Genomic DNA, 23914 nt, shown 5'->3' with positions numbered 1-23914 from the left:
CATCCTTTTTGGGTGAGATTAGAAGGAGCAGTGGTTTGCCATGTCGGCAGATCACCGCCTATGTGCGTCATTGATCGTGACTGATATGGATCAACATTGCTGGACAACATGAATGACGTTGATTATTACAATGGAACATAACCTCATCCTTTTTGGGTGAGAGGATTAGAAAGAGCAGTGGTTTGCCATGTCGGCAGATCACCGCCTATGTGCGTCATTCATCGTGATTGATATGGATCAACATTGCTAGACGACATGAATGACGTTGGATTTATACAATGGAACATAACCTCATCCGTTTTGGGTGAGATTAGAAGGAGCAGTGGTTTGCCATTCCGGCAGATCACCGCCTATGTGCGTCATTCATTGTGACTGATATGAATCAAAATTGCCGGACGACATGAATGACATTGTATTAATACAATGGAACATAACCTCATCCTTTTTGGGTGAGAGGATTAAAAGGAGCAGTGGTTTGCCATGTCGGCAGATCACCACCTATGTGAATCATTCATCGTGATTGACATGGATCAAAGAAAAAAGATTAACAGTAAGAATATTGTTCTTACTTGGGTGATAAGTGAGAAGACTATCAAGTTATTAGATTTGGAGATTATGCAGGAACAGGATCCTCTACTAACAAAAACATTCTTCAAGACGGTAGATCGCAATGGTTATATACCCCTGAACAATTGTCATCACACCTCCTGGGTTATGAATGTCCCTAAAGGACAATTTGTCAGACTAAGGAGAAATTGTACTAGAAAGGAGGATTATCGGGATCAAGCAAAGATGACTTATACAATGGAACATAACCCCATCCCTTTTCAACGAGAGGATTGGAAGGAGCAGTGGTTTGCCATGTCGGCAGATAACCACTTATGTAATATTCATCGGGAATGACATGACACATTGCTGGACGACATGAATGACGGGCTATATACTGTAGATCAGTGGTGGGCAACCTTTTTTTTCAACTGAGCCAAATCTCGCCAAAACCACGATTGAAATTTATTTTGAGAGCCACATTTTTAAAACTGAAAATACATCTCCCATATAGTAATTCATCCCCCATAGTAATTCATCCCCCATATAGTAATTCATCCCCCATATAGTAATTCATCCCCCATAGTAATTCATCCCCCATATAGTAATTCATCCCCCATATAGTAATTCATCCCCGATATAGTAATTCATCCCCCCCATAGTAATTCATCCCCCATATAGTAATTCATCCCCCATATAGTAATTCATCCCCCATATAGTAATTCATCCCCCATATAGTAAGTCCCCCATAGTAATTCATTCCCGATATAGTAATTCATCCCCCATATAGTAAGTCCCCCATATAGTAATTCATTCCCCATATAGTAAGTCCCCCATATAGTAATTCATTCCCCATATAGTAAGTCCCCCATATAGTAATTCATCCCCCATAAAGTAAGTCCCCCATATAGTAATTCATTCCCCATATAGTAAGTCCCCCATATAGTAATTCATCCCCCATATAGTAAGTCCCCCATATAGTAATTCATTCCCCATATAGTAATTCATTCCCCATATAGTAAGTCCCCCATATAGTAATTCATCTACCATATAGTAAGTCCCCCATATAGTAAGCCCCCCATATAGTAATTCATTCCCCATATAGTAAGTCCCCCATATAGTAAGTCCCCCATATAGTAATTCATTCCCCATATAGTAAGTCCTCCATATAGTAATTCATTCCCCATATAGTAAGTCCTCCATATAGTAATTCATTCCCCATATAGTAAGTCCTCCATATAGTAATTCATTCCCCATATAGTAAGTCCCCCATATAGTAATTCATTCCCCATATAGCAAGTCCTCCATATAGTAATTCATTCCCCATATAGTAAGTCCTCCATATAGTAATTCATTCCCCATATAGTAAGTCCCCCCTGTGTCAATTCACTTACCTTTGCTTCGCGCGTTCCTCTCGTATTCCCGCGCCGTTCTGGTCTTTAGGGAGGACTGTGAGAGGAGAAGAGTTCGTCACGCTGCCCCGCCTACATCCTGGCTGCCCCGCCTACATCCTGACAGCTGCAGAGTCCTGACGCCCGAGAGGAGGGAGGGGGGCGGCCATCCGAGAGGAGGGGAGGGGAGAGGGGGAGAGGAGGAGAGGAGGAGAGGAGGAGAGGAGGGGGGGGGGGGCGGCCGGCCGGCCGCCCGCCCGAGAGGAGGGAGGGGAGCGGGCGCCCAGCACACAGGAGAGCCGCATTTAAGTTTGTAAAGAGCCGCATGTGGCTCGCGAGCCGCGGCTTGCCGACCACTGCTGTAGATGCATGAGTCCAGTGCTATCTTCAACTGGGCTGATCCTTTGCTAGTCTTCAGATCCCCAGTGCTGCCCTTTTTTTTTTTTTTTAATAATATTTTTATTGGGGTTTCAAACAACAATACAGTAGATGCAACAGTGTACTCAGAGTCAGAGAAGTGGTCTAAACTTACAAAAGAATAGGTAAAAAAAAAGATGTAATCAAGCTCAATGAGCATATTACAGGTTTCAAAGTAATAAACAAGATGATAACTAAGGGGGGGAGGCTAGAACCAGTGGGGCCTTCCAAGCCATATCCGCTAAAGCCAGAAGAATGACAGAGGTCCCCAGGGTGGTCGCTGCCTCTGTGGGATCCTTGTCAGACACAGGAGTAGCAAGAAGTGGCCTAGAATAATGAAGAGATGGAGACATGTGCAACCCACGCCTAATAAGGCATCTTTACTATAACCATACCAAACCATAATTAGTAGTCAAGGGAAAGGGGGAAAAGAAAGGGGGGGGGGGGGTTTAAGTATAGGCCCAAACGGAAGAACTGGAGATTCCTCCCCTGCATGGGGACGCTCAAACAAAGGAGAGCTCCCCACGGAGGAAGGGATCCCGGCACAGAAAGCACAAAACAGGAAGAACGCATGTTGTTACCTATTTGCAGAGCCATTATGCAATCCTGTAATAAAGAATTGGTTATATGGAGACCCATCATGTGACTGACACCCATTAAAAACATCCTTGAGATATACAATACAGTAAAATCAAAAGAGTTATGAGGAATGTGGATAGGGATAACCATATGGCCTATTGGAGGTACGTGCTCTGCTCCAGAGGGGGAAGAGACCTTGATATTAAGAGGCCCCATTTTTTCTGGAACCGCAACGTCAAGGCTTTTAGTGACAAGTCTAAGTCAAGTTTTTCTCTACGAAGAAGATGTAATAGATCTTGCTTGACCTCAGGAACTGAAGGCGGAGCGGAGGATAGCCATTTTCTGAGAATGATCCGTCGCGCAATCATGAAGCAGGTGGCTAGCCAAGCCTTATTGCGTTGTATAGCTAGTAATTGAGGTCTGGACTGCTCCAGGCGTGTAGAGGGGAAATTGCCAAATATGAGCAGAAAAGGACCTTGTGTCGGGCAATAACCCGTGACAGAAGCAGCGAATGTCTCCAGTTGTTTCTAAAATTCCAAGATGAATGGACAATACCACAACTTGTCTAGCAATGTGGGTCGTGGAGATTTGTACAGGGGGCAGCTATTTTGAATCTGGAGAGGTGGAGATGGTAGAGGAGGAATACAGGGACTTAGACAGGCATAGATTCAGTGGTTTATAAATGTTCGAGATCTTAAATGTTTTCCGCTTCAGCAATATATCCACCATAGACGTTTGGAATCTTCTTGGTCTATTCCGGCATGTGCTTGAGATATGATCTATGCCTTGCTGAACCATTAAGAAGTGATGGGGCGGGAGTTGGTAGCACTCACTAATACGAGAGAAGGGGAGGGCAGAGCCTGAGATAGTGTCAAATAACTGCGCAAAAAGCTTCAAACCTTGTTGAGCCCAAGTAGCATAGGCGGCATGAAATTGAGGCAAGGGGAAGGATGGGTTACCATGGATCGGTAGATAACAGGAAGTCCAAGGGGACAAACCCAGCCTGAGTCTCACTTCCTTCCAGGCTACGGCTGCTCAGCCCATACAGTGCATTGGCAGGATGGCGAGCTGCTTGCACAGTCAGCGATTGCCTGCACTGTATGTGATGGGGTTGGCGCGATGATGTCATTGCGCCGGGTACTCGTATGTGGGCGTTTCTGCATGTGGGCAGACCCGCCTGGAGACGGATAGAGGAGCGGTGTTTCGGTTCCTAAGACCATCGGAAATATGTGTTTTCCAATGGTCTTAGGCGAACCGTGTGAAAGGTTTGTTCGACCCCCAAAGGGGTCGCGATTCACAGGTTGAGAACCGCTGCTCTAAAATTAAAAAGAAAACTATACAAACTGTACATACACGTTAGAGTTCAGTCACTCAGCTTTTTGTAGGCATTTTATGCACCTAGTGTACATTTCTGGGTGCTTTCCTGCTCCAGGTGCTACATGCAGCCAGCCATACAAGTAAATGGCTGTACGTGGCCGCACTCATTGAAACGCCAATGCCTCCTCGTGTTGGGAAAATACGTTGGACATGCATGTGTGGATAAGAGCTGATGTAAAGAAGTATCAGCGTTTACAAATATATTCCCTTGTATGGCAGGTTATATGCAGCACCTGCAGCTCCCTCTGCACACAAAAGTGTCCAGAAATCTATTGACAAATACATGAAACAAATGAATGAAAGAAGTGCAGCTCTCCAAAATCCACAGTATCCCGCCTCCAAGCAAACTTGTTAATACAGAACTAATAAAACTGACGCCCCTAAATTTGCTGAAATAGCTCAGTTGGAAGAGCGTTAGACTGAATGTCTAAAGGTCCCTGGTTCAATCCCAGGTTTCAGCAGCTGTTGGGGTGTTCCCAGGAGTTTGAGGAAGTAGAATCGATCTGGATCAGCCAAATAGAGAGCGCTATATGGAGACCTGGTGAGCCATCGATTTGCCTATGAAACCACGAGCATTACTAACCCTTTATTGTAATAAACCTGGTTTTATAGAAGGCACGACGATTTATGTTGTAGACACCTTTCACACGGAGCGAAGTCCGCACTGTTTGGACGCCTGTACTCCTTCAGTTTCTGCCCGGCAGACAAGGGTGGACCCCTGTCAACTCTATGGGCAGCCGGGTGTAAACAGACTGCGCTGTCAGTTTACATCAGACTATCTCCAATCTGGTTGGGAAAAAAAGAAAAGAACGCAGTGCTATTCCGTTTTTTTTTCCTGGACCTAAAGGTAGGCAGGTTTACAAACCGACACAAGTCAGTTTACATCCTCCTGTCTATAGGGCTGCATGGACCTTCCGATCAGGTCTGCCTAAAAAACTGACAGGTGGACCTGATTGGAACACCCATGTGAAAGGGGCTCTATGGAGCTGTGCAGGGACTGCTATGGAGGAGAATTGACCATTTAGAGCCTGGTGTGGCCCCATATCTTTTTCAGCTGTGCCTGGAAGGATCCTAAAGCCAGGTTCATGCCTGTACAGGTTGCAGTTGATGCATTTTGCATGTTTTTCACGTGACATATTAACGAGTTTTTGATGCGTTTTGTGCCTTTGGCAGGTGTCTTTTGTCTTATGGGAGAAACAAAAAAAAAAAACCATCAAGAATGCAAGCACTGCGTTTTTAAAAGCGTTTCTGCTGCATTTCCATTGAAATCTATGGAACAAAAACTGCAACCTGCTGCAGGAAGAAACCTTCCTGATCCTTTCCAGACAATGCACCGGTGGAAAACGCACAGATGTGAACGTGACCCATGGGAAACCATGTTAAATGGACTGTACGACGTTTCTGCAAAACTGAAAATGCACAGAAAATTGCAGAGGTGTGAACCAGGCCTAACATAGAGGTGCTCTTACATGCTGAGAAAATGAGGCCTATGTGTGACACTGCTCCTAGTTATTAGAATTTCTGCTTGAATGTTTGTTTGCTGTGCGGGGATCAGAGCTTTGTTTATAGTTCTAGAACATGAAACGCATGCATTTAACGCTGCGACTCCCAAACAAATCACCTTGGAGAAGAGGCTTCAGGAGACTGGTCACACAGGTGGAGTCTGGCAGAAAGAGGAATAAAGGAAGCATTACACCTTCTACCTGTACCCCGAGACATCCTGAGCATTGAACCCTTGAGGTGTTGGGGCCCACTTTACAGGAAAACATGTTCAAACATGGTTTGGGGGTTTCAGCTCAGAGGGACGCCCCGAAACCACCTATAGTGTACATTTACATTATTAGGAAGTGTTTTTGCAGCTCTTACAACACCTGTCTTTTAATTGTTTTTTTGGAAGGGGCTGGAGGGGGGAGAATATGAAAAGAACCTTTCTGTAGTGCTTCACAATTGCACACAAAATGCCATCAAAAAGCATTTGCAGGGTCCCTGTATTCACATGAATTGAGGCGTTCTCCATGCTTTGCAAGTTGCCAACACCAGCCCAACATTGCCAGCAGGATAGAAATCAAAGCATCGCAAGTAAGCTACCTGTCATCCACTCAGCAGCATTCATCTTCCACTGCAGCCAGAAATTCTGAACACGGAGCTATCAGAGGGGTTGATTATTTGTCCCCGGCCTCCATGCCGCTCCTGCTCTTCATTTGAGGTAGTCACCCTCTGCCTCTAATGTACAATAGGAAGAAGAGATGATCTCTTCCTGTCACTTCAGGCCACTTCTGGATCTCCTCATATAAATATCCTTCTATATGTCCTGTACATCCCTCCGCACACTCAGGTGCTGCTATGACCCCCATCTCTGTGCCCCGATAGGGTCGTTGTACTGTACATCCCTGTACCCCCAGAGTTCTCCCCTCACAGCCCGATCTCTGAACCCTGATGGGGTCACTGTACTGTACACCCCGGAACTCCAAAACTCTACCTATACACCCCAATCGCTGAGCCCTGACAGCTCACTGTACTGTACACCCCTGTACCCCCAAGCCCTCCACTTATACACAGATCTCAGGCTACTCCTGTTGCTAGGTTACCCACAACCATTTCCTCACAAGCCCACTGCAGCCAGAATACATCCCCTGAGACCCCAATATGACAAATATATACATATATACAGAGTGAAATCTATCATTGTATACATACATTAGAGAAATGTCACATAATAAAGGGACAGGCGGATTACATAACAGGACATTACACAGACATCTGGGCAGTCTAGGACAGGCATGTCACACTCAGAAAAAACACGGGGCCCCACCGAGACAACATCTTCAAGAGGGCCACATTATGTCCGAAGGAGTTAGTTCAATAAAAAATGTCAAGGGGCCCCAATATGGGCCCCAGTGTGATCAAAAACACTGCGCGGCTTTGATATACTGGGATTAGTTATGAAGCCTTACCTGTAGGCCTTAGCTGTGCCCCATCCTGTCCTGTTGCTAGAACGCTCCAATCAATGGACACTCGCCCCCAGCATCACAGGAGAGAGCGTTCTCCTCATTGAACCCCCTGACTGTACACTGCGCTCTCTCTCTCTCTCTCTCACATTGCTGAGCTCACCCACTGCTGTGCCATTTGGGACCCTCAGAGGCCTGGCTGGAAAAACCCCAGTCAGGGGCCCCCACATCCTGCCTTGCTGCTAGCACAGGAAAACGGTTGGTCTTTGCTCCTGTACTGCCGGCAGTTATCATCCAACGGTTTTCATATCCTAGCAACAGTCCGGACATGAGGGTTGCTAACTGGGAGTTTTTTAGCCGAGGCTTCTGAGGAGCTCAAATGGCCTACCGCTATGACAAGAACATGAATGAACATTTTACAAAGCTGCAGTTTTTTTTAATATGGGCTGGAGCCCCCAGACTGCACCGGCTATTTTCTGGAAAACACTGCCATATACCCTTTCCAGCACACTTTGCAACAAATAGGATATCAGAACTTCCTTGGTAAACAACACAGATCTCTCTATTGACAGTGGGGATGAGCCGGTTTTTGTCTCCCTGCAAAGCACACAGTACACAGATCAGATATAGTTAGGAATACAGTTAACCCTTTGATCGCCCCAGATGTTAACCCCTTTCCTGCCCAGTGTCATTAGTACAGTATCAGTGCATTTTATTAGCATAGTCTTAGTGTCATTGGTCATATTAGTGTCAGTTACTTAATGTCAAAATGCCCGCCATACTATCACAGTCCCACTAATTTGCTGATCGCCGCCATTACTAGTAATAAAAATAATAAAACAAAAATAATTCCAGTTTATATATCATCATTTGTAGACACTATAATTTTCACGCAAACCAATTAACATACACTTAATTTACCAAAGACAGGTGGCAGATTACATTTTGGCCAAAATTAATTTTAATGTCCTGTAAAATAATAGGCACCACAGGGCCGTGCAATACCTACATTTCCCCATCCTTGCAAACACAATTTTAAAGCAGAACTAAAGTTCACAGACTATTCATCTCCATTCCTGCAATGGGGCCATTAGATACAAAATGAATTGGCTCAAATCGCACGGCACCTGTAGGGAAATCACATGTGATTCGGACAAAAATCCCACTACATTCCTTTTCAAACCACCTGCAATTCTTTGCCCTTAATTGATTTGAGCCCTTGATCCTGTATAGGCTCAAATGACACCGTACAAAGAAGGATCGGTTTTAGGTATTGGAGCATTTTCATGAGTACAAGTACTTTTGCAAATGCTTAGTATCGGCACCGATATGGATATCAATATTGGTAAAACCCTAAATATAATGCTTGAAAAATGCCCAATTAAAAACTCCTGTATAAGCACTTCCATAAGAACTTACTGGATGTGAATGGAGGCTAAATCACAAACACAGCAAAGCAGGAAGAAGACTCTGCATAGGTAATGAACAAATATGACTTCCCCCGTGTTCATATAAAATTTTAACCCCTTCACGCCGGTACCTCCAGGCCCTTTAAGAGTTTCAGAAGCCGGGAGGCGGGGTTTAGGGTCATGTGACCGCCGTGATGCGTCATCATGGCGGTCACATGATCGGGAAAGGTCCCGATCGAAAGAGGAGATCGGGACCTATCCGTGAGTACCGGCCATGTGTGCTGGGAGCGCACAGGGCGCGCGCTCTCGGCACATATGTCTTTTTTTAACAGAACGCAAATGTGCGGCCGCTCGGCGTCTAGGCCCAGATGCCGGGAGGCCGCACATTTGCGTTCGGCCGGCATGAAGAGGTTAAATTAGACATAAAAGCAATGTTTTTCAATCTCTCACCAACACACACTGAAAGATATTTGTTTTCTCTTGAGTGTGTCTAAAAACTGTAACTATAAATTCTCCTTAACCTGTTGCCATCTGCATAACACATACAATATTTGCAGTGGCTAAAGGGTGGTCTTTAACCTCCCTGGTGGTCTAATTATGTCAATATTTTTGAATGTCAAAGCGGTACATTGTTTTGCATGCAAATTTGTTGTTTTATATTGTAGGCCAGTAATTCTTAGGAATAACTCACTTAAATCTGTCCAAACAAGTCTCTAGTAATTATCCTGATAAAGTTTGAAACACAAAATCATAAATTATAATACAATAAAAAATTAGAATTATAAAAAATGATTATATAATAATAAATTTAATTCAATAATGTAATCAAACCAAAAACACTGAAATCTGAAATAGAGAGCCAAGTTCACACATCACTGAGCTCTGTCACAGAATCGTTTTCAGGGTCTGATGACGAATTTCCCCACAAATCATTAGCGCTCAATTCTGCAAGTGATTCTAATTCAATATCGCTGTTTTCTAGCTGGTCTAAAACTGCTTTTGACCTAAAGGGATGCTTTTTGGATGCCATGGACGTTCTCAAGTTTCCAGGCAGAAAGAACGGTAAAAGTGCAGGCAGGGCACAGGACAAAGCACTAGGGACAAAACTGAGGTGAAATGGTTTGATACAGTAATGTAATACTATCAGATTACAATGTATTGTGTGTATGTCATGTTTTTACTTTTTTGAATCTCCTGCCGGTTCTGCCCCCCTACGTCCCGACGCTCGCAGGGAAGGGAACCCGGAAGACGGATGCCAGCATCGGCCGGAGGACACAGCGGGAGGACATCGGGGGATCGCAGGACAAGGTAAGGATCGGGGGATCGCAGGACAAGCACTGCAGTGTAATCCCGAGTGTGGCTCGGGTTACCACTTTTGGTACTATAAATCAACCCCGAGCCACACTCAGGATTACCGCCAGGGAGGTTAATGTCCACACTCCACACAAATGCATCGCTGGGTGGCCAATGCTTCTATGCTGAAAGCTCAATCCCAGCACAGAGACCAAGTTGTCAAAGACATTTTCCACTAACGATCAGTAACTGGTCAGGACCGGCTCTCGATCATGTGACCACTGTGACAGCCTATCGCACTAGTCACATGGTCACCTAAACTCCCTGCACCCAAGGCATGCAGAACCTTTTAAAGGGACATCGAAACGGGAGGGAAGAGGTTAATGAAATGTTATCATTACATATCATAATAATACATAATATGTCACTTTTGTATGCAGTACATGATAGCACAGTTTAATCTGTTCCTTGGATCATAGTAAATTGTTTCAGTGCAGATTTTATCTGTTTATTGTACCTGCATTTAGTACGGCTTTGTCAATTTTGTGCATACATTAACAGGTAACACAGATAATACACAGCTCTAGGGGGGAGATTTACTAAAACTGGGCCACACAGAACCTGGTGTATCTGTGCATAGTAACCAATCAGCTTCTAACTTCTGCTTGTTCAGTTAAGCCTGGACAATGAAACCTGCAAGCCGACTGGATACCAGACTCTGTGTGGCCCCGTTTTAGCAAATCTCCCCCTAATGCAGGGAATAGACGGGTCGTTTATCGATCGAATTTTCGTCGCAGGAAAAATCGGCCGATATTCACGCCGTTAGTGGGGCCAACCCGTCGGCCGTTTTTCGTGGATTTTCTCATTTAGTATTATTGATAATGCTGGAAAATCCACGAACAATGGCCGTTTTACGTGGACATTGGTGGCAGCATCACTGCCAGCAACGACCGATTTTTCATTTATCGGCCAAAAATTTGGCCGATAAACGACCCGTCTATGGCCAGCCTAAGCATCTCCCAATGTTTTCCTCTAGAAGCTCTAAGATTTCCCCATAATGGACAGAATGTGGCTGCAGCACTGAATCATATGCAAGTTCCCATTGGGAGTATTGGATCGACAATCACTTTGCCTGAATTAAGAGCTGACTCGTGTATTCCACTGAATCAAATGCTGTTTATTTTTACCCCTAGTAATAATAAAAAAAGACAGACTGAAAGGACAACTACACCGTGCAATTAAAATGAGACTGCCAATTTGCTCCAGAGAAAATAAATGAAATCATGAAAGCTTCCTCCTACCAAATCTTTGTTTTTATTTACAGTATGTTTTATTTCATCATTTTATAGTATTATCCTTAAGTGGTATTTTACCTATAGTAGCAGCTCTGATTCTGGTGTTTTGTAGCTAGAGCTGAATTCCAAGTACGGGTATTTTACATCAGCTCAGATCAATGTAACTATGTATATGCAATACCTGACCCCAGACTGGAAATCTCTATAGTAGGCATCATTACTCCAGTGATCTCCACTCCAATGCTGAGCACCTGCCAAGCTGGAGCATGTCTTTGGAGTGTGGGAGGAAAACGGAGTACCCAGAGGAAATCCAAGCAGGCACAGGGAGGACATTATGATTGTACAATTCTGTTATGACCTTCAGTTGAACCACTTGAGCTCCAGGTTTCACCTTCTTCATGACCAGGGAATTTTTTGCTATGTAGCACTAAACTGCACTACTTTAACTGGCAATTGTGCGGACATGCAACACTGCACCCAAATAAAATTTATATCACGTTTCACACAAATAGAGCTTTCTGTTGGTGGTGTTTTATCACAACTGGGTTTCTTATTTTTTATTATATAAACAAAAAAGACAGAGAATTTTGAAAAAAAAAATATTTATCACATTCTGTTATAAAACATAGCCAAGAAAAAAAATCAAAAAACTCGAATTTCTTCAGGCCAAAATGTTTTCTGCTACATGTCTTTGGTAAAACATCCTAATAAGTGTTTATTTCTTTGTTTGTGTCTACAAAGTATTGTATATAGTATCTCACGGAAGTAAGTACACCCCTCACATTTTTGTAAATATCCTATTATATCTTTTCATGTGACAACACTGAAGAAATGACACACCTGTGACCTTGTAACACTAACGAGTCACATGACACCGGGGAGGGAAAATGGCTAACCGGGCCCAATTTGGACCTTGTCACTTAGGGGTGTACTCACTTTTGTTGCCAGCGGTTTAGACATTAATGGCTGTGTGTTGAGTTATTTTGAGGGGACAGCAAATTTACATGTTATACAAGCTGTACACTCACTACTCCACATTGTAGCAAAATGTCATTTCTTCAGTGTTGTCACATGAAAAGATAGAGTAAAATATTTACAAAAATGTGAGGGGTGTATTCACTTCCGTGAGATACTGTATGTTTGAACATTGACCGATTCTGATGTACTTTTTTTTACGGTTCAGCAACTGGGGTAGCAAAATTTGCCTGGTGAGGCGGCCGGCTGACGAATGCCTTTAAAGAATTATTTCGTCCTCAGCACCTAGGGCTGTTTAAGCATCCATCAGCAGCGTCTCCATCATATGGTGCAGGATTATCTAGTGGCAAGAGCAGACTTGGAAACCTTTTCAACTAAGGATCCACTGGGTTACTTGAGGATGGATCACTGGCCAGAAGTTGCTCAATATGCAATTGAGCTACTGGCCTGTCCTGCAACCAGCATGCTTTCTGAACAGACATTCAGTGCTGCTGGAGGTTTTGTGACGAATAAAAGGGTGCATCTGTCCACAGACTCCATTGACCGGCTGACATTTATCAAAATGAATCAGTCCTGGATCAACAGCAGCTGTAGAGCAGGGTCCAATCCTGCACTGATCAAGAATGACTCTAAAGGTTACGGTGTGAAGGCAGCACCAACTGTTCGCCTGCCAAACCCCCTCTCTTAGTGCACAGTCGCCACTGCACACTTTTGCTTCTACTGCAGCCTTACGCAGTGTGTTCCTGGACACTGCCGAAGACAGAGGTGAGAAAACTCTCCCCAAAATAAAAACAAAATTACATTTAAAAAAAAAAAAAAGAAATAAACATTGTGGGTCCACCCCCCCTTCCCCAATCCATACCAGGCCCTTTAGGTCTGGTAGGAAGGTTAGGAGGGACCCGGCTGTAATAAAATTCAAAATAAAGTGCATGGGATTCCCCCCAAAAGCCCTACCAGGGCCTATAGACCTGGTAGGACCTTTAAGGGGAACCCCGCCACCAAAAAATGGGGGGGGCATGGGGTTCCCCCTAAATTCCTACCAAAACACAGGCCTGACAGGAAAGGGGGGGATGGGGACGATGGGGACAAGGGCCTCTTCCCCACAACCCTGGCAGGAGGGGTCATTAGCATCAGAGTACCCTGCTGCACCCCTTGTGCAATGAGTAAGGGGTAAATTTTGAAAAAATAGACTCCAGACTTTTGAAAATAGTTGAACAAAAAATAAAACTGCTTTTGACAGGTCATGTATGCTTTTCTTTGTTTTTTTTTTTCAAAAGCCAATACCAGTCAGCTGAGTACTTGCTGCAATATAACAGGTCTGACAGTTGCCAGCAAGATGTAAACAATTGGGCAGAGCTAACTGCAGTGGCGAGTGGCAGAGGGGTCAGTGGGCGTCCGCTTTTTCTTTTTTTTTTTTTAAAGGACTTGTCAAAAACAATTTTGTTTTTTTGTTCAATTTAAAGGTATTTTTCAAAAGACTGGTCTCTTTTTTTTTTTTTTACTGAATGTAACCCTTTAATGAATGTGTAGGGGTACCCCCTTACTCATTCACAAGGGGGGGGAGCATCAGGGTGCCCTGTAATTTAAAGGGGTACCCAGATAATGAGCCTCCCTGCCCTCAGACCCCCCAAACCACCAGGCCAGGTTTGTAGGGAAGAGGCCTTTGTCTCCATGTCGAGGTCAAGTGGCCTGGTAAGCCATGGGGGGGCACCTACCCTACCAGGCCTGTGCTCAGATCAAGGGTCAGGTAGGAATTTGGAGGGGACCTCACACTTTTTTCCACCATTTATTGAGGTGCGTGGTTTTCCTTTAAAAGCCCTACCAGGCCTAAAGGCCTTTTTTTTTTTTTTTTTAATACTTTAACCTCCCTGGCGGTATGATTATTTCAGATTTTTGGTGCTGAAAGCGGTACCATTTTTTTGCATGGAAATATGTATTTTTTTTATTGTAGGCTGTAATTTTTAGGAAAAACTCACTGAAATCTGTCCGAACAAGAGTCTAGTAAACATCCCGGGTATGATAAAATTTGAAACACAAAATCATAAATTATAATTTAATAAATAATCATAAAAATAATATAAAAATAATAAAAAATTGAATTCAATAATATAATCAAACCAAAAACACTGAAATGTGAAATAGAGCGCCAAGTTCGCACATTGCTGAGCTCAGTCGCAAAATCGTTTTCAGTTTCTGATGACGAATTTCCCCCACGAATCATTATCACTCAATTCTGCAAGTGGTTCTGATTTACTATCGCTGTTCTCTAGCTGATCTAAACCGCTTTTGACCTAAAGGGACACTTTTTGGACGCCATGGACATTTCTCAGTTTCCAGGCAGAAAGAACAGACAAAATGCAGGCAGGGCGCAGGACAAAGCACTAGGGACAAAATGTATGTGAAATAGGTTGAAACAGCAATGTTTTACTGTGTAAAATGTAAAAAAAAAAAAAAGACATTTTTTAAAATTTTTAAATTTCCCGCCGCCGGCGGCGCCCGTACGTCCCGACGTCACAGGGACAGGACACAGAAGCCGGATGCCGGCATCGGCCGGAGGAGATGGCCGGGGACGCTGCAGGGGACACATCGTGGGAGCGCAGGGTAAGGTAAGGGAAGAACACATGCCGGAGCAGCGCCGCATGGTATTCCCGAGTGTAGCTCGGGGTTACCGCTTTTGGTACTGAAATGTTACCCCGAGCTACACTCGGGAATACCGCCAGGGAGGTTAAGCAATGAAAAATGACTAGCCCTTTAAAAACTTTCTTTTTTTTTTTCTTTTTTCACTGGTTCATGTTCTTCAAGGCAGTACCCAAATCCCCATGCCCCTTTTTTGGCCAATACCTTGCATATAAGCCTTCAAAATGGACACTTTTGAATTTACAAGTTCAAGTCCCACAGACTTGTATTGAGTTTGAAGTATGTGGTCGAATGTTCAATACTTTCGAATGTTCAACTGCGAACTAAACACGGGGGTGCTTGGCCCATCACTATTGGACACCATCAGCAGTTTTTCCATAGGCTCTGAAGTGAAAGTCTACCTTTCAAGTTATTTTTAGAGCAAGTGTGCTGACTAATTTCAGGTTGCAATTTTCATCCTTTTTTTATGGCTCTAGTGCCGTCTCTGCGTGCATGTAGGTTGGCCGGATCAGACAACCATTAATCCTAAATTAAAGGTGTTGGCAGAGCTTCTTTCTGTCCATTCAATTCATCACCTTCAATTATTTCAAAGGTCTTTCTTGGAAGCAGACTTTGTGTTGGTGATGCCGCTCGGCCTCACCACTACCTCCTTGGAAAGCAAAGTACCCCAAATTCAGCACTATGCGGGAGAACATTTTCAGATACACTGCTGCAAGAAGGTGTGACCCAGTGATGACACACAGAAGTTGCTGTAACTGTTTGACACAAATTGACCTTGTCAATTATATTTTCATGTAAGGTTTGCTTGCGTTTTTTTTGTTTTTAATTTGTTCACTGTGTATCTGGTATAAATGCAGCTGTGTGGCTACCATAGGGCACATTTGCCACATCGTAATTGCATGACACTGCAGAATACATAGGGATCTGATTTCTATCCAAAAGCGTTGCGTGATTTTTAAACCTCTTTTTATGTAGTCTGACATGAAAAGATGATTGAGCTCTCCTCATAATGCTATCTTCTGTATTTTGTATATATAGTCTTGTGGTCACTGCACCAGGTAAAGAATATGATAAATTCTAAGTACTGATTTATATCTTTTTTGTATAGAAAAGCTAGCTGCCATTTGTAATTCTACTTTCGCTATTTCTGCCTCTTTATTTCCACTTCAATACAGATTTAACATTGGCTAGGCAATTCTTCTAGACAAGTCACTTTTAGGCAAAAGTTAGTAAGCCCTTTTTCCTACATTATTATTCTTAAAGGGAATTTACCAGGGTGGGCATGTGGAAGCAGTTAAAGGAGCAATCTCCGGGGTATCCTATTAGCTTTGTGATTTAGTTGCAATAGTGCCTTCCACAGTTTGTCTTGACATGTTCTCGTTATACTCGCTGCATATTTGGAAGAATGCTGAGCCCCAAAATGTTGTAAGTGATCTATAGGTAGAATTAAAACCATCAATTGTGTTTTGTTAGGGTTTTGGGGTTGTACTCGACATGTGAAAAGAATACTTAACTAAAGATGCTGTTTCAGCCACGGGTCCCTCCATTATAGGGCATGGCCGATGATCAGCACAGACACATGCTTAACGCAAGCTCTGAGTCGAGACAAATATTTCCAGTCTAGCTGTGTGTTATATACTGGACTTGTGTGTAAGCAATCGACAACTCACCCCCCATGCAAACAGAAAAGGAGAGCAGTGGTCTGCCTTGTCCAAATTATTATTATTATACAGGATTTATATAGCGCCAACAGTTTGCTCAGCACTTTACAATATAACGGGAGACAATACAGCAACGATACAGTTCAATACAAGAGGGTTAGGAGGGCCTGATCCTTGGAGCTTACAATCTAAGATAATCACATTCCTTTGTTATTTAAGGTAATCAGACCTCATACAGCCCTTTAACCAAAGCTTGGAGACATTCTTAAACATTTGTGAGACCAACATTAATAGATTGTAAGCTCCCAGGATCAGGCCCTTCTAACCCTCTTGTATTGAACTGTATTGTTGCTGTATCGTCTCTCGTTATATTGTAAAGCGCTGAGCAAACTGTTGGCACTATATAAATCCTAAATAATAAGGAGATGTGCAATTTGCAATTTCCCAATCAAATTGTAAGATCTGTGTAGGTATGGAAACTTAAATTTGCTAATGTAAGCGCAATCGGTTTTTTAGGTTAATTAGATCTATAAAATTTGCTCAGTTTAGTTCTATTATTCTTATTTATTTTTCATGTTTGATGCCTCTTATTTGACTAGTTTAATAAAATGGTATTTTATTGTTATGCCTCTGTGTCTGTCTCTTTCCTCTGTGCAAATGGTGTAAGGGTGTCCACAATGCGCCATCTTTGGTCTCACTATTCCTTGTGGTGAGTCATTAGGCTGTGCAGGAGGGTCCCAAGGTTGCTGGGTGGGAAGTTGGCATACAGGATATAAATTTCAAACCGCATTAACGTGCTTGCTATCACCATGGGTAGCTTTTAGCTGATGCCAAATGCAGTACAATGTGAAGTAATGGGCCAAATATTTACATTATTTGGGGCTTTTAACACCAATTTTAATGGTGGTAGTAAACTGCCAAAACAATTCTAAAAAATCTTCTCCCTGCAAGTTTAAAAGCATAATGCATACTAGCACATTATGAAAGACCTGCTGGAAAACAAAGCCCTCCAGCAGAGTGCTGTCACAGCTCCCCAAGGCTTCCATCTTCACCTGGTCTTCCTTCTGGGTTTGAAAGCTGTGGCCATCTGATCGGCCGAGCCGCGATGTCCTTACACCCCTGCGCATGCACACGGGAGTTTCAGCTGCGGCACAACTCTCTCAATGGATGGCACCCCATCCACTGAGGACACAGTTAGCGTGCACCAGTGACATCACCGGTGCGTCTACAATAAATAACTCCTAAAGGACATATTTAGGAGATATTCACAGTACCTACAGGTAAGCCTTATTAAAGACTTATCTGTAGGTAAAATATACCAAAATGGCTTTACTTACACTGTAAAAAAAACTATATGAATAAAAGTATATCTCTTCTTACCCTGCAGCCATACCCTTACTAGGTCTACAGTATATGCAGTAATGTGCATTACAAGTTTGGGTTCAAGGCTTCATGTTATTGCATACACACCACAGTGTGCATGTTTGTTTATATAGTGCGGGGAAGGATATCAGGTTATTCTTTCTGTGTTAACTGTGGAGATTCACCCTCTTTCCCTCCCAGTGACATGGTTCAGTAGGATAGAATTGTGAGAAATGTAAAAGCTTGGTCTCATTAACCATTAGACAACTGAACTTTCAAAACCTAACACTTTTCAAACTAAACTCTAATCTTGTATGGCCAGTGTTAGTTACTTTGAAGGCTAACCTATTAGTGGTAATGAACTTTGGCCCCCATATGTAGGATTCTAATTACTTGCGAAGATCCTGCAACATTTTCTGTAAAGGGGTGGACCTGCTACCTTGGTTTAGCATGAAGCCCCATACTACATTGCTCCAGTAAATGGTAAATTCCAGACTTGATGACAGACATGTTGTGCCATAAAGAAGGGGTTTGTGGTCACATAGGTTACCAAGTCTAAAGAAAACAATTAAATATTGCTAAATGAGGACCTTCAGGCTTGATTGATAGGAGTGCCAAAGAGCAATAAAGACAAGGGAAGGAGGGAAGGATGTGCCATATGTAGAAATTAATATCTCTCTATCTACACATAGACACACACACACCATTGGCAGTGTTTTTAATATCGTTTAATTTATATCATTTTTTGTGTACACGCCCTCTACCTTTTTTTTGCACCAGAATTTTATCTTATCAAAAGAGCAATGATAGTAAAAATGAACTCCAGGCAGATGGCTAAACCAATGAACTATATAGGAGCCTTTTAGTGGTCAAAAGATTGTAATTTTGGGTTTGATTTACAAAAACTGGAGAGTGCAAATCTGGTGCAGTTGTGCATGGTAGCCAATCAGCTTCAAACTTCAGTTTCTGGAAGCTGATTGATTTCTATGCAGAGCTGGACCAGATTTTGCAGGCTCCAGTTTTAGTAAAGCCCCCCCCCCCCCCCCCCTCCTTGTCATTGCTAATTGGATTCTAAACACTGTGGTCTTTTCTGTGTTAGGTGTGTCCCAGAAAGGGAGGAGTTCTGTATTTGCTGCAATTCTTAGCAAACAATACCTAGACAGCTTTTTAACTACATAACTAAATCAAAAGTTGATTAGATTGCTCTACCCTGTGCTTGGGTGGAGTACTGAGCATGCATATAAAGTAGTAGAACTTTACCATTTACATCTCCAGGTTTTACTAGTAAACAAACATTAAACAATAGATATGGAAAGACAGGGGAGACCTTTTGTTGTTAGACCTGTGTATTACTAGAAGATTGAATAGGGTGAAAAAAGGCCAGAATGTTAGCTGCGGTGCTTTTAAAATCAACTTTACTGCTTTAAGGGTAATTCAATTTTTAAACACTTTATCACAAAGTTAATATTTTATCCTGAGACTGCAAAACAATCAAGAGTTGCAGAATGATATTCCCATTCACATCTAATCCTCAATTCAATTGACAGCTGAGTATCTTTTGTATCTATTGTATCTTGGGAAATAAAACCATGCAAACCCATGCAGTTTCAATACAAAATACCACTCATTTTAATTTCAAAAATTAAAAATTACATAAAAACCTTAATATGCAAATCATAATCTTATATATGCAACCATTTAGATATTTAATAGCCTATAAATGGCTAAACTAAAGCCCTTGTTTCACCAAGTAGCCAAAGGTGTATACACAATTTAAAAATAACTGAAAGGCAAAACTTTTGTTTATTTTGGATAGAGTGAAAGAAGGTTCGGATATTTGTCAGTTTATCATTTCTATCTGGGAATCCAAAAGTTGAGTTTTTTGGTTCTATAGATGTCAATGGAAGTGCTGCATAGAAGCATGTAGTGCATTTTTGATGAGTTTTAAATCTGCCTAGCTACAAGAAAAATAAAACAAAATTGCATCAAAAACACAGGGGCAAAAAACACATGCAATGGAGAAACTCAACCTGCATACGTGTGAAGGTAGCCTTACTCTATCCCCCTCCCCCCCCCAAATAGTTTTGCTCTATTTTAAAAAAAGAAAAAAAAAACTTCTAGTATTACAGAACTGAGCAAGGCTCCCTCACTGTATAGGAGATCATTTTATTTAATATATTTGTTACACACCATTGAACAATACTTTGTTATTTAGATTTGTACATTTTTGTTCAAGCATTGCATTAAAATAAAAATTATAAAATGTGTGATGGTTAGTAAATGTTCTGTAGTAGGGATGAGGTGTTGATACTAATCAGTAGAAGCCTAATCATTCAGATATATATTTGAATAACCTTTTGTTAGAATATCAAGGTTTTGCATAAAAACCCTGTACAACCCAACAAACCAGCAGTACACAGGCTAATTGGAGCTCTGACCAAGATATTACTTAGATTTCTGTAGTACACTATATTAGGAGTGACACTATAGTCATAAAATGGTTTATGAAACTTTAAAGAAATTAAAAGTTCCAATAAATCATTGGAACAGAAGATATTTAATACCAAGACCAGAGTAGTGAGAATTGGTCATTTCCAACCAATAGTTGACATCCTCTACAACACCAGTTTGCATAGAGCTAATCTCGCCAAGTTTTAATTTGAACATGTCAAATTTCCTCAGAGGCCCACATTTCAACATTAGCAATCTAAAACCTGGGACAATAAAGACATGCCCACTCCCTACTACCTATTGTGACCTGAACCTGTAGACACAAACAGAAAGGAATCACCTTGATTGGTTAAGTTCAAGTGATGCCTCAATTTGCATTCTAATGAAGGTTTGTGGTTTCCTGGCTTGAATCCTGGCTCAACTTCTCTACAAAAAGACAAAAGATAGTTTGTGGACCTCACATATCTTCTTAGGGTCCTCAAGATCTTTTGGATACCGATTTCTGCACAGAACATCTGATATTGCTATATTCACAATGGCAGCCCACCTAACTTGTGAGAATGAAACAATTGGAGAAGAGCGATACGAAATCCTGGGACATCTTGGCGAGGGTAGTTATGGAGAAGTTGTGATGGCTGTTGACAGGGAACTGGGTAAGTGAATTCTTAAATAATTACAAAAAAATTTCTAATTTGCAGACCTTTTGAACATCTAGAACAGATAGCACAAACATTAGCATCTTTACTGATTAAATGACCTTATTAGAGGTAGGGGTTTTGTTGCATAAATTTGGGGAAAAGACCATGATGCACAAAGATCTAATTCAGCACTAACAAAATATAAAAACTGGTTGAACAGTGCAAAATCCCATTCAGGCAGCTGGCATTGTTCCTACAGAAAACAAAAGCCTTTCCACCTGTTATCAATTTCTTGAGTTGGTCCTTTTGCATATCTTTAACAACCTGCCATGAGTAAAACATGAAGGCCACATTTTTTGAACTCCTCCTGAAAGTGCTAGCTACTGGTTGTTATGCCACAGAGCAAGCCTTAATATTTTACAAAAGTACATATTTGCATACAGGTTCCAGGTCAGGGATTCTATAAATTCAATTGGGTAGATTCAATATGGCAGCCAGGTAATTGGCATTTTGAAGAAGAGCTCACCAAAATCAGGCTTCCTTTTCTCTCATGACAGATTCATGATGATCACACACAGTTATAGTGGGTCATAGGCAGCTAAGTATGTAACAGATTTGACTATAAACTGATGGTCCACTATGCACAACCTAGACACTTGGCATTTAGATGGGAAGGGACAATAGATCTAGCTGCATGGGCAGCTACATATCTCACTGCTAGCGAGGGCCTAGAGAAGATGGCTACATTTTGAAGAAAAGCATCCAGTCTATGTAAAATGAATGGGCTCAAGTATTGGACATCACCCAGAGTTTTAGATGTCCAAGTCTTACTGTAATCAACTTTTTTTCCCTCCTCTTTAACAGGTAGCCTTGTTGCCCTAAAAAAGGTAAAAAAGGAGCGAACCAGACTAGAGGCCTTTCTTCATGAAGTTTGCATGTCACTCTTTGTTACTGGACACGAGAGCATAATATCTACCCATTCGAGAATTCTGGAAAACTCAGACTGTTATATGATCAGCCAGGAATTGGCACCTGCTGGATCTCTTCACTCCATCATCCAGCCAGGGGTAAGTAAAGCTAATGAAGTAGCTGACACTTTAGTATTTGCTTGCTAATTCTATAAATTTGTCCTAGGGATCCTGGAGATTAATAGAAACTGGTGTTTTGTCATGGATGATACTTTCTATATATTGCATGCATTTATACCAAATATTGTTGGCCTGGTTGGAGAGAACTAAGGAAGGGCTAAAATCCCCAGTCAGCTATTTTCTCTGCACCATCTGGGCAAGATTTTCCTTAATCCAATCAAGAAGTTGGAACAGGAGGTAGTAGGAAGTCTACAACGTTAGGGGAATTCCCCTCTTAAACAGTTGTCCCCATTGGATGATTTCCCCTCATCTCTTGTTCTGTGACAACTGTAAAATTTGCATTCGCCATTAATTTTGTCTTTAAAAGCAGAAAGACAAAAATAGAGATTACATCCCTCCTTCCCCCCTCCCTTCCTAGTGGGCACATAGATAACAATCATGATACAGGTTGTGATCCTTCACCATTCTATATTAAAGGTTAGTCTGGTGTTTAAGCCAGAGGTAAAATTTAAAACCAGTTAGACCTCCCATATTTCCTTCATTGCCCAATTATTGCTGAAGTAGTTGGAGATCGGTTGCACTGATGTTCACATAGAATTCCATCTGCAGATTTAAAAAGTAACCAACGTTGTATTGAATTTGATATTATTGAATATTATTTTTTAGTAAAATAGTGTTATTTTAAAGCCAAATATCATATAATTAATTGTTTTAACTTTTCCAGATGGGAATTCCAGAAAAGCTGGTCAAACGGTGTGCACTACAGCTTACCCAGGCTCTTGAATATATGCACAGCAAAAACCTGGTGCATAGGGACCTAAAGCCGGACAATATTTTACTTATGGACAAGAGATGTCATAATGTGAAATTAAGTGACTTTGGACTGACTCAGTTTGCCGGTACAGTTGTTCCATCAATGGCACCCCTCAACACATTCATGTCCCCGGAACTTTGTGAACTGGAGCACAGGGAGTCAATTGTCGTGGATCCTAGTGTTGACATCTGGGCCCTTGGTATTGTATTGTATGTTCTTCTCACTGGAAACTATCCATGGGAAACAGCTTCAGCTCAAGATCTATGGTTTCAAAGGTTTATTTACTGGCAGAACAACTCTGACCATGTTCCACCACCAAGTGGTTGGGAGAATGTCAGCAGGAGGGCTCAAGATTTATTTCACATACTTCTTGCCCAAGACCCCAGCTGCAGGAACCAAGTCAGAGTTGTTCTAGATTTTCTTCATTTTCCTTGGAACTTTGAAGTTGCCACCCAAGAAACCATGGATCTTGTGGAGCAGAAGGAAGAGGAGGATATTGCAGCAAAGGACAGTGAGGTAGAAGTCATTGTGCTGGAGAGTGAAGAGGAAATAATTATAATAGAAAATCACGGTGACATTGAATACATTGTTATCAATTATTCCGGCTCTTGAATTTGCTGCAGTTAAAATCTCAGCAGTGCTTCTTTTGAAAGAGACCAGCAGTACCTAAGCTCTGAAGTTGAAGTCTAAACGGACCCCAATTATTGTCCTAAAAGGAGGAGAATAGTTGCAGAGCTTCTCTGCCCAGCTCAAACCATCACCGTCATCTCAAAAATATTACTGAAGTGGTGAGATAGAAGGAGCAGGGACAAGCATTTATCTTGTGACTATTTCAAAGGTTTTTCTGAGATGTGGACTTTGCACCGTGATGTCACCGGGCCTCATCACTACCTCTTTGAAAAGCAACTACCTCAACTACAATTCATGTTGCCGTCTCCATGCGTTTGTATCTATAGTGTCAATGCAATCACTGCACCAGGTATAGAATGCAATAAATTCTAAGTACTGGTTATACCTTTTGTATCGTGTAATT

At 42.0% G+C, this 23914-nt stretch overlaps 1 protein-coding gene across 1 annotated transcript; it reads left to right on the top strand.

Annotated features, from left to right (window-relative positions):
- The first annotated feature begins 20876 nt into the window (after window positions 1–20876).
- LOC149435197 (serine/threonine-protein kinase SBK1-like) lies at window positions 20877–23493 on the top strand. Its single transcript, XM_089662913.1, has 3 exons — window positions 20877–20994; window positions 21844–22046; window positions 22792–23493. Exons 1-3 carry the CDS (start codon window positions 20877–20879, stop codon window positions 23491–23493), a joined length of 1023 nt encoding a protein of 340 aa, XP_089519039.1.
- The last annotated feature ends 421 nt before the right edge of the window (window positions 23494–23914 follow it).

The sequence above is a fragment of the Staurois parvus genome, unplaced genomic scaffold (genome assembly GCF_062004578.1).
Source record: "Staurois parvus isolate SC_StPar_1 unplaced genomic scaffold, SC_StPar_1.0 ptg001586l, whole genome shotgun sequence".
Lineage (NCBI taxonomy): Eukaryota > Metazoa > Chordata > Amphibia > Anura > Ranidae > Staurois > Staurois parvus.
The sequence above is the reverse complement of the archived record's forward strand: the minus strand, read 5'-3'. Positions and strand labels throughout refer to the sequence as shown.

Coding starts and splice junctions, on each gene's coding strand:
- LOC149435197 (XM_089662913.1), top strand. CDS start 20,877: ATGGCAGCCCACCTAACTTGTGAGAATGAAACAATTGGAGAAGAGCGA. Junction 20,995..21,843: donor GGCTGTTGACAGGGAACTGG/GTAAGTGAATTC, acceptor CCTCTTTAACAG/GTAGCCTTGTTGCCCTAAAA. Junction 22,047..22,791: donor ACTCCATCATCCAGCCAGGG/GTAAGTAAAGCT, acceptor TAACTTTTCCAG/ATGGGAATTCCAGAAAAGCT.